Source organism: Sus scrofa, chromosome 4 (assembly GCF_054392235.1).
Source record: "Sus scrofa isolate SSC_HxYL_T2T_F1_AM1 chromosome 4, Sscrofa_HxYL_maternal_Yorkshire_Landrace_v2.0, whole genome shotgun sequence".
Lineage (NCBI taxonomy): Eukaryota > Metazoa > Chordata > Mammalia > Artiodactyla > Suidae > Sus > Sus scrofa.
Genome location: NC_139386.1, coordinates 64,842,859 through 64,854,960, shown reverse-complemented (window position 1 = coordinate 64,854,960; position 12,102 = coordinate 64,842,859). Strand labels below are relative to the sequence as shown.

The following is a 12,102-nucleotide window of genomic DNA, read 5'->3' as shown; positions in this document are numbered from 1 at the left end:
ATAAAGTAACCTCGGAATTCTGTCATGGGCCAGTTCTGTAGAAAGAGTAGTTTCAAAAGTTATTTTATTTACTGTAAATCACAGTAATAAGTAATATTGGAAGGTTGGCTGTAAAGTATATTTTCTATGCAACATTTAAAATGACATATGGAAAAGTTTCCTTAGCACACTGGGGAGTTTAACTGGTTACCTCCTCTTTTCATTATTCCAGTTCTCAACTGCTGCTGCTGAGAAACTGTATTTAAAATTACTACCAAGTTCTTGCACTGAACACAAATATGAAAATAAATAAAGGTTTATATTATAACCACACTTGACAAGCTAATGTTTAGCCTCACAAAGCTCTCGGCATTCATCTACTGTAACACTTTAACTTTAAATGACATGACTTGTTTAGGGCTCATGTCTTTATAGAATACAGTTTACTTTTGACTTTGAATTTAGATTTTTTTTCCCAAGGAAAAAGCTTGCCAAGATTAGATACAATTATTAAAACTCCTGAAACCTACTAATTATGTATATTTTGGAAAGTGTCTGTCTATATGTGTTTGTATGTTCAGGACTGAGAATGTATCTTGTAATCAAGATATCTTTTTTGTACTATAAAAAGATAAAAGTTTACTTCTTTCATTTTTTAAAGTTTTATTGAAATACAGTTGATTTACAAGGTTGTGATAATTTCTGCTGTACAACAAAATGATTAATTATACATATTAATAAAGATATCTTAATGTTCTACTATGCTGTACAATTTCAGTGACTACTACAGCTATTATATTTACAATAAACAATAATTATTAGTCAGAAGAGTTCTCTAAATGCTTAAATGAATCCTGAAATTTTAGAGCAAGGGAGTTAAAATCAATTTGTAGTGCAACTATTAGCAAGTCACTATTTTGAATCCTCATGTTTAGACTTGGCTAGAGGTATTTAATAGAGTATTTACCTCAGTAGACTCAAGGATTTTTTTTTTAAAGACTATAGATTACTAAATAATAGGGACAGATCTACCATAAATATTTACTAAAACAACTGACTTATGTGGCTATTCCAGTGTGGTCTAACTTATTTTCTTGTAATAATGTGTACGTTTCTTGTTAATAACATGTAAATATGACATTAAACTGGAAGCAAGAGTTGAATTTTTTTGTGTGTTTCCATGTAATCTTCCAGAACACAATCAATCCTTAACACTTCTAACTACCATATTTCTAATATCCATTTTGTTTTTGTTACCAAAATAAAAATTCCTAGCATTGAAATTCTGTAATCTATAATCACATGATTAGCCTTAAAGATATTCTTATTGAAGATTTTTTAACTTTATGAAATTATATATGACAATATTTGTCAGCTCAGAAGTATTAGTGAGTAGAATACATGTATTACCATAGAATGTAATTAGGATATGACAGTCTTTGATTTTATCTTTTTTATATTGGAACTACAATAATGAAATTTTATATTTATATTATTATTTATAATATAGTCTTATATAGTTAATATTTTTTGAATACATATTTACAAAGATGTAGTAACAACAGTAACTAATTTAAGAACTGTTTAAGTAAAAAATAACTATGTGGATGTTCTGAAGCCTCTTTCTTCACAACAATTAGTGCCACTGTGTGTAAGGTGTGGTTCTAAAATCTGGAAGGCAGAAGGGTGACTAAGACAGATAAATCCTCTGACATCATGAAGTTTATATTCTATGGGGAAAAATGGGTAATAAGTGAATAGACCAAAGCATAATGTCATTTAGACAATGAAGTTGTTAGTTTAAAAAATAAGGAGGGTTTAGGTTCTCTTTGAAGGGCAGATGAAAGATAACCCTTTTAAATGCGTGTTTAGAGAATGTTTCACAGAAAATGTGAGATTTGAGCAGAAAACAGCCATCTCAAAAAATTCTTGAGGAAGAACTTTCCTTCCAGGCAGAAGAAACAACAAGTGTAAAGTCTCTGGAATGAGGACAGACTTCAATGAAGGGGCGGGGGGGGGGATAAAAAAAGAGGCAACATTACTGGAGAGAAGTGAATAGGATGAAAGCACTACCAGATAATGGGGCCAGAGAGTGAGAGGAGGGCCTTTTCACTCAGGGCTCTAAAGGCCAGGGCAAGATGTGTAGGCTTTATTCTGTAACTAAGGGTTGGATGCATATAGTTAATATGATGTGAATTTCTTATGACAAGAGCACACTGGGGGCTTTGAGGAGTAAACAGTAGGAGAATAGGGTGGAAGTAGAGAAGCTACGTCTGTGATCCAGGGGAAAGATGACAGATTCGATAAGTGTGGCCGTGGTAAAAGGGTGAAAAGTCGTAGACTCGACACATATTTTAAATATTGACTTATTTTGGATATAAGCAATGAAGGCGAGAATCAGTGAAGACTCCGAGATTATTGGCCATAGGTGAGTATTGGCTGACTAGAGAAAACTGAAGGAAAAACGAGCTCTGAGAGAGGAAAAAAAAAAAAAAAAATCAGAGTTCTATTTTTAATACATTAATATCCAATTCTTAGCAAACTTCAAATTGAAGTTGTTAAATATGTATTTGAGCATTTCAGGCCGATACCGACGGCACACATCAGGACTGGAGATAAAAAATTGGGAGATTTTTCATCATATAGATGATATGTAATGTCATGGGACTGGATGGGCTTCCCCTGGGAAAGAGTGGATTTGGGGTCTGACCCCTGTGGTGTCCCAAGGTTTAATCCTCAGGAATGGGAGTGGGGAGATTGGAATGGAGACTGGTAGGAGCAACCAGTTGTTGAAAGGAGAGCACTGGTGTGAGGCTTCCAAGGAGCCAGGAAATGGACTGTTTTGCCCCTATGAATAATTAGTAGGATAATTTAAGTATGATATCCCCAGAACTAACTTGCACTCTACTCTTTCTTGTTTTTAACAGAGAGTTCTGTCCCAGAGACAACAAGTATGAATACCGCGGATAACGGTGTCAACTGTCTATGTGCCATATGTGGTGACAGAGCAACAGGAAAGCACTACGGGGCCTCAAGCTGTGATGGGTGCAAGGGCTTCTTCAGACGCAGCATACGCAAGAGTCACGTTTATTCCTGCAGGTACTTGCAGTGCTCCTTCCGGGAAGGTTATCTGCAGAGGTGTTTCAAAATGTCCTGCGGGAGGAAGGGAATAAAACTTAGAGCTTTCGTATTTCTGTAACTCTAAGAACAGAATTTATAAGCTACCTTAAAAGGGAGGATGTGTGGGTGTGTATGCAGATGCATTCATATGGGTGGTTCATTTTTATGAAATGTCTTAACTTATAAAACGTACATAAAAAAAACCCAGGTACTTACCATCCAATTTAGACTAATATAGTCAGAGCCTCTAGTGGACACCTCCTCTGTCACTTTCTCTTCCTCCCCTTTCTTCCACAGGTAACTATTACCTGAAATTTGGTGTTTGCCTCTTGTGTTTCTTTATTGTTTTACCACCTCTTCTGTTCGTATACCAATAGACATAAATCTGTATTTAAAATATTTTGCAATGAGTGTATTTTTCTGCATGTTGCTTATCTTTTCAGTGTCCTCACATCCTGAGTTTTAAAACAAATTTCTGAAAGTTCAAAAGATTTTGGTAGCTTGTTGCTGTTGATGAAGAAAATGAAATTTTTGGTTGTAAATTTTAAATGGTTTTTTTTTTTTTTTTTTTTGTCTTTTTGCCATTTTCTTGGGACGGTCTCGCGGCATATGGAGGTTCCCAGGCTAGGGGTCGAATCGGAGCTGTAGCCACCAGCCTACGCCAGAGCCACAGCAATGCTGGATCTGAGCCGCATTTGCAACCTACACCACAGCTCACGGCAACGCCGGATCGTTAACCCACTAAGCAAGGCCAGGGATCGAACCCGCAACCTCATGGTTCCTAGTCGGGTTCGTTAACCACTGCACCACAACGGGAACTCCTTAAATGTATTTTTCATGCCACAATTTTTGCCATTGAATTTAATGTCTGCTCTAAAATGTATTTAACTCTATTGCATGAATCACATGTTTCTAGTGGACTTTTTTTTTTCCCTTTGGCTTTTTAGGGCTGCACCCATGGCATATGGAAATTCCCAGGCTAGGGATCAAATCCGAGCTGCAACTGCTGGCCTTCACCGTAGCCACAGCTATGCAGGATCTGAGCAGCGTCTGCACCCTAAACCACAGCTCACAGCAGTGCCAGATCCTTAAGCCACTGAGCAAGGCCTGGGATGAAGCCCACGTCCTCATGTATACTGGTTGGGTTTGTTACCGCTGAACCAAAATGGGAACTCTCTAGCAGGCTTTTAAAAAATAATATCTAGTCAACATCATAACACAATTTAGGGTTAGATATTTCATCTTGAGTGCTCAGAATGACAGTTCTTGAATGCAGATTATATCCATGTTAAATACGGGCTATTAAAAATGACTGATTTTAACAGAAAAATATCTGTGTTTGCCCTGCCTCTGAAAGTCATGTGTAGGATTGCCAAAGGGTTGTAGGAGCAAGATGGATGTTTGGGAAGAAGTTAACTCTCTGACTGTATGAGGCCATTTGTCTTCTAGGGGTGTGGGAAAAGTTAATCTATAACTCCCGTTTATCTAACTAGCGTTCTCTAGTAATTTTTCTAGGAGAGCTTAAAGTAGGTTAAAAAAATGCAAATCACCCACTTTAAAACCTTCTTGGTAAACAAACATAAAAGTATAATATTGCTTTTATATACAGCCAAATTCTAGAGGTATAAAGTCGATCAAGTGGACGTCCTTCAACAAAAGCATTTTCTCTGTGATTACATCAAGTATTGAGTGCTTCTCAAAGAGTAATAACCAAAATAAATACCAACCAACATGGAAAGAATATTTTTTACAGTTTTTAAGTCATGTCTGTTGAAGGTGAAATAAATATGTATGAAAAATGGTCCTCTAAGCAACTCAATCCAGCAACAACTTTTAAGGGTCAGATAATGTCAGCACAAGATCTCCACCCTTCTTGAATGGGAAAAGTGGAAATGGAATGTCCCGGTTCGGACTTTGGGAAGTTTATTATTATTTATTTAATTAATTTATTTACTTTTGTCTTTTTAGGGCTGCACCTGCAGCATATAGAAATTCTCAAGCTAGGGGTCCAATCCAAGCTGTAGCTGCTGGCCTACATGACGGCCATGGCCACACCAGATCCTTAACCCACTCAGCAAGGTCAGGGATGGAACCCATATCCTCACGGATACTAGCTGGATTCGTTAACTGCTGAGCCATTGTGGAATTCCTGGGACTTTTAGAAATTAAAAAAAAAAAAAATTCCAACAACATCTATAATATGGATGGCTTTGCTTTTCCCGCATTCCCATTATGAATACCTCTGCCAATTAGCCTTCTTTACATTTTTCTTCTGTATTAAGCAAATGCTATGATTTTCCATTTGGAAAAGATTATATAGATATGAGTTTAGGGGCATAAAGGTATTTTAAGTTTAAGTTTTGCTGGTCTCAAAAGTCTTTTTATTACACTCACCTAACAACCTGTGATGGCAAGTCCTCCCTATTTTACAATTATAAGTTAACTTAGAATGTTAAAATAACATTCCTAAGTTCTATGGACAGTGAATAGTGAACCCCGGGAATCAAGCTCAGTTCTAATTCCAGAGACTGTACCTTTTTTAAAAATATACAATTCAGTTTTTTCGTATATTTGGCTGTGCAACCCTTCCTACAGTCAATTTAGAGTATTTCAGAAGTTCCTGTCATGGCGCAGTGGTTAGCGAATCCAACTAGGAACCATGAGGTTGAGGGTTTGATCCCTAGCCTTGTTCAGTGGCTTAAGGATCCAGCATTGCCAAGAGGTCACAGATGAGGCTCGGATCTGGTATCGCTGTGGCTGTGGCATAGGCCAGTGGCTACAGCTTCGATTAGACCCCTAGCCTGGGAACCTCCATATGCTGCAAGTGCGGCTCTAAAAAGACAGAAAAGACAAAAAAAAAAAACAAAAAAACAAAAAAAGAGTATTTCATCATCCCATCAGGAAACCTTTTAGTACCCTTTCATATTCACTCATTGCCCTCCCCCCGACTCCCTTACCATCAATATGAGGCAAATGGTAATCTACTTTCTGTTTCTATAGATTTGCTTCTTTTGCACATTTTATACAAATGAAATTATATCATACATGACCTTTTGTATATAGCTTCTTTCACTTATAATGGTGTTTTCAAGGCTCGTCTGTGTTGCGGCATGTGTTAGCACTTCCATGTTTATTGTTAACATTTCCTTGTGTGGTTTATTTTCATTTTTGGTTTATCTCCTTATCAGCTGACGGGCATTTGAGTTGGCCCCACTCTTTAGTTATTATGAATAATGCTGGTATGGGCATTTGTGTACAAGTGTTTATGTGAACATATGTTTTCATTTCTCTTGGGTATATACCTAGGAGTAGAATTGCTGGGTCATCTGGTAACTCTCGTTTAACTTTTTGAAAAACTGCCAACCTTTTTTTCCCTAAGCAACTGTATCATTTTATATTACAACCAACAATGTGTGAGAGGTCCAGTTTTTCCACATCCTCATCAACATTTGTTATTGTCTGTTTTTTCTGATTATAGCCATTGTAGTGGGTGTGAAGTGGTACCTAATGTGCAAAGACTATACTCTGAATGCTGCATTCAACTGCCTCTTGATATGTCATTTAGAATTTAAACTCCAATTAATGTGAGGTAAAATTAATAGAAGAATACTCAAACAGAGAAAAGCATGAAAGTTCAGAGGAATGGAAGTTCTGATATATTCTCCATCACACTGAAATCATTTAGCAGTAAGCGTTAGAATTTGTATTTCAAAGATTTTTAAGCTAGGTTTGGCTTTCATGGCTCATGATAGAAATGATGATGGATACTGACCAAAAGTGAGATATTCAGTTTTGTTTTTATTATGAGAACGACACCAGAATTAATCCTTGTATTTCCACGTACATGCTGATCATGAGATTAGAAAAATCATATATTCTTATCATTATATATTCTTTCTACTGACCCAAGATGGACCATACTTTTTACACTTTGCTTTTTTGATAAGTAGTAATTTTCTGCAGACTAATGTATCTTTGTTTGATATTATAGGTTCAGTCGGCAATGTGTTGTTGACAAAGACAAAAGGAATCAATGTAGATACTGTCGATTAAGAAAGTGCTTTAGAGCAGGAATGAAAAAAGAAGGTAATAACATGTAACATAATGATAATGAACATAATTGGTGAAAAATGTTATACATACATTATTATTTAATCACAATAACCTTTACATGAATTATGATTTTCATCAGTGGAGAATCTATAGTTCCTTGACTAAGAATTTACTCAGGGACACTGATACCCACTAGTAAGTGGTGGAGCCAGTCTTTACCTTGTGATTGATTTGACACCATTCTGACCATTACTGTGTTATTCCTGGCATTAAAATTATTGTCTACAAAATGTTTCACTGTCCTGTCCAAAAGATAGATGACAAAATATATTAATAGGATGAAATTATAAATGCATTTTAAATGCGCTTTTTATTCTCAGTAAGTGTCTTATACATTTCATAAGCATTAAGTGAATATTGACTTTTCATGCATTCATTTATGTATTTCACAAATTTATCGAGCCCGTCTGCTTTCCACACACTGTTCTGGGTGCTGAGGTTTCAATAGTAAACATAACAAACAAAATAATCTCCACCTCTCAGGAAGCTTATATTCTATTCAGGACAGAGACAGTAGACTAGATGCTCTATTTTAATGTGCGCTAATTTCGTTTAGAATATATCAAATATACTTCATTTAGAATATATCAAATATACTTCTTCTGACAGTATAACTATGGTTAATTTAGCAACAAAAGTGTTCAGCACATTTAAGTGTTTGTCAGGGAAGAGCCGCTATAAGATTTCGTGCTTATCAGTTTTGCCACATGCCTGTGCCTGTCGCTATCAGATACAAATAGATATTTTTCAGAACTATTTCACACACTATTTAAAATAAGTTAGAGAAAATCATTACACTGCAGATTTGGAAAAAATAATCAGGAGTTCCCATTGTGGCGCAGCAGATACAAATCTGACTGGGAACCATGAGGGTGCGGGTTTGATTCCTGGCCTCACTCAGTGGGATAAGGATCTGGCATTGCTGTGAGCTGTGGTGGAGGTCGCAGACGCGGCTTGGATCTGGCGTTGCTGTGGCTGTGACGTGGAGCTGTAGCTCTGATTAGACCCCTAGCCTGGGAACCTCCACATGCTGCAGATGCAGCCCTAAAAAGCAAAAAAAAAAAAAGAAAAAAGAAAAAAGAAAAATCGAGTATATCTTAAACATAATTTCTTTTGTTGCTCATTATTTTCAAGAGACAAAAATTCCATTAGTTTTATTCAGTTGCTAGTTTCAAAAAAGAAGGCAAAATGAAGTTTACAAAATTAAAGGAGAAACACTTTCTCATTTCAAAATGATTTATTTCTAGTGGCGTATTTGGTAGTTTATGGGATTAACTACATACTTTGTCGGTCATCTTTATCCATTTCTACTTGAACCTCTGTTTCACTTCTACAAAAGTACAAACAAATCACAATTTTGTATTTCCTTTAATAAGAATTTTACAATTTGTTAAATAAGATTATTTTTGAAAATAGTGACAATTGGGAGTTCCTATTGTGGCTCAGTGGTTATGAGCCTGATTAGTGTCTATGAAGATGCAGGATCTACACCTGGCCTCACTCAGTGGATTAAGGATTTGGCATTGCTGTGGCTGTGGTGTAGGGTGTAGGTGGTGCCCCTAGTCTGGGAACTTCCATATGCCACAGGTGTGGCCCTAAAAGAAAGAAAAATAGTGACAATACATCTTATATTGTTCATAGAACAATGCATTAATTTTTCCTAAGTAGATGAGGAAATGACTTTTAGCTTTCAAAATAAATATATTTCTCTTATTTACAGCATAATATTAAAGTTAGTTATATCGAAACACATGTAAATATGTTTTTATGTCAAAAATGGTAATAGCAAGATTACATGTGTCACCATATCTTTTAGTGTTTTTCTAAAGATTAATCTCATAAATGAAATTGATAAAGGCATAGCTTACATTTTAATTTTTTTATCTCCATATAAATATTTCCAAATAAGTCTATTTAGGCTGAAAGTCAATAACAGTATATGTTTAAAAAGACAGACAGAGAAGGAGTAAGCTACCAGTAAATATGATTTAAAAATAAAATATTAATGATCCCTCAAACTAAAGATTACTCTTAAAGGCAAGAGTAGTATTTTCTCTTTCAGCTTAATGGAGTTGATAGGTAACAGTAAGTTTTGGTTAGGTAGTAGATTTTAGCATAGGAATTGGTACATTTCTTTAATTAAAAAAATAACTACGGAAAGAAATTCCAATAGTTTTGTCTTTCTGGGTGAATTGAGTAGAGCATTAAAATAAATAATGCAGGGGCTACATACTTTGTTTTCATACTTTTTGGTTAAGAGAAGATAATTTTGCCTCATATATTGAAATACAACTTTGACATCTGACTTACATTATTCTATATATAACAAACATTCAAATTTGTATCCCCCTTCCTTATATTTAAAAATGTAGTTTGTAATACAAAATTGGGAGATACACATTATTCTTTTTTCCTTTCTGAAACACGTAGATCCGTATCTTTCTTAGAAGACTTTCATATAATAGTTAATATTTCTTCATTGTTCCAAAATGCTGGTATTCAAATCTCAGTCTTCTCAAGAGAGGCCCCTAGAGGCTGCAACTTTTGCTTTATTGGTATTTGTAAACTGTCCCGAGGACCTTGTTTCATAAGAGATCATGAGATCTCAGTCTGAAAGAAACCCTAATTAAAATAAATTTACCTTCCATTTTTGCTAGTGTTTTAGAAGAGCGAGAGAAAAATGGGAGTTTCAAAATGTATGACTCACATTTTCTGACAAGTGAATCCACTCTTATCTTTGACCTGGTCAATCTCACAGGCAGTACTCTTCCTCTAGTTATCTTATGGTATCATTAACTCAGAGAGAATGGAAAACCATCCTAGTAAAGATACAGCATGGCTGAACTGGCTGATCCAACACTTTCTAACACGCGTGCCACCATAAAGTCCCCAAAGGCAATATTTTATGAGCTCTAGTGACAAGCCTGGCTCTTTCTACTTTAAAAGTGGTACAGAATGAAAAATATCTTCAGTCATACTTTTCTTCCTGCCTCCTACCCCCGTCCCAAAGTCTTGTAGAAATATCTCTTCTCTCTTTTCACCCTACGTTTTTTTTTTTTTTTTTTTTGGATGTCACACTGTGTATTTTGACATGTATTGAAGAAAACCGACTAATAGATGCTGTGATCTTCTCCCCTAGCTGTGCAAAATGAGCGTGACAGAATAAGCACCAGAAGAAGCACATTCGATGGCAGCAATATCCCCTCCATTAATACACTGGCACAGGCAGAGGTTCGGTCTCGCCAGGTATTGCTGCACTAGCATCCAACCCTACGTGATAGAATCAGCTGTTTGTTTAGGCATGATGTTAAAATGATATAAGTTCATTCAAATATGCTCATTACTATAATAAATTACATCTATGTGAATTTAAGAGTTTTACTTTGAAAATATTACTTGGACCTTTGACTGACTTTTGACTTTCACAGGCAAGTTCCTATCTTTTAAATGGAAAAATGAAGTGCATTTCAATCTAAGTTTTTTAAAAGAAAAGTTGTTTACAAGGTCTATTTAAAATATTTAATGTGTAGCCCAATGCCCTAGGGGCAGTATCTTGTTTTATTGATTGAATCTGGAAAATTAGTTACCCACAGCTTTGGGGGTATTGAGAAATCATCAGAGCTTCCTTCCTTGAAAATGACCTCTAGACTCAAGAGCTCACCTTGGCACCTGCTTTGGAAATGGATATTTAAAGGAAGAGCCAGAATTCAGAAACTACAGGAGAAAGTTTATTATTTTACATTTCTACAATGAGAATATCAGTTCTAAAGTTTAAACATGTAGGTGAACAGTTGAATAAATAAAAACAAACCACTGAAGAATCAAATAAAGAAAACTTGAAGAACGTTTACTTTAGCATTGCCCCTATTTGAAATGTTAATCATATTTTTCTAATATAAAGCAAATTATGAAATAGCTAACTATTAATCAGGCCCCATAATGAGTCAGTGCAACTACTTTCATTTTGGATAATACCAGGGTAATATGATGAGGTTAATCACCGTTATCATCATCATTACTTGAAGATTACTTGATGGTCCTATAAAGCATTTTGAGTATGCCCTAAAAGGAGCTGTGAGGAAATTTATATATACTCCAGGAAGACATATACATATGCACACATGGTCAAAAATTAAATGTATAAAAACTTTTAGGAAGTGATTTTTTTTTTCAGCAGAAAGGCATTTAACACTACTGACATTTTAGATAGTTCAAAATTACATATAATTTTAAAAACATCATTATTTGTTCATCTTTTCAAGTTGCTGAGTCAAAGCTTGTTTTTTTTTAACTTCATTTGGATGGGCTTCCCTTGAATGCAGCAACATTAAAGGTCTGACATCTCATCTAAATCTTTTTCCTTCAGTTTGGTAAACTTTACCCAATGGAAACTTTTCTTCATAAATTACAACTTATTAAAAATGGAAGTATTTCTTAATGGAAGTAATGTTTTTAATTTTTTTTTTTCTTTTTAGGACACCACCCACAGCATATGGACGTTCCCAGGCTAGGGGTCGAATTGGAGCTGTAGCTGCCAGCCTACGCCATGGCCACAGCAACACCAGATCCGAGCCCCATCTACGACCTACACCACAGCTCAGTGGCAACACCAGATCCTTAACCCACTGAGCGAGGCCAGGGATCCAACCTGAGTTCTCAATGGATACTAGTCAGATTCGTTTCCTGCGAGCCATGACGGGAACTCCGGAAGTAACATTTTTAATTAAAAATAAAACCCCACAACATGATTTTATTTGGAAACCTATAGCTCGTTGTATAGTCCTTTTGAATTATGAACCTCTCCAAAACTTGTAGTAACTTATTTTACAGATTTGGCCAGTAAAATAAGATACTATTCCCAGACCATGGTGCCATGTGGTGAATGTTCTC

The 12,102-nt window shown here is 35.6% G+C and overlaps 1 protein-coding gene across 4 annotated transcripts in view; it reads left to right on the top strand.

The window, feature by feature from the left end:
- HNF4G (hepatocyte nuclear factor 4 gamma) overlaps positions 1-12,102 on the top strand; it is a 131,328-nt gene that overhangs the window by 103,162 nt on the left and 16,064 nt on the right. For all 4 annotated transcript variants that reach the window (XM_085021212.1, XM_021089183.2, XM_021089184.2 and 1 more), the window contains 3 exons: positions 2,907-3,078; positions 7,091-7,185; positions 10,352-10,458. In XM_085021212.1, the coding sequence (XP_084877338.1) occupies positions 2,933-3,078; positions 7,091-7,185; positions 10,352-10,458 (348 nt within the window). In that variant the 5' untranslated portion in view covers positions 2,907-2,932. The remainder of the gene's footprint in view (positions 1-2,906; positions 3,079-7,090; positions 7,186-10,351; positions 10,459-12,102) is intronic.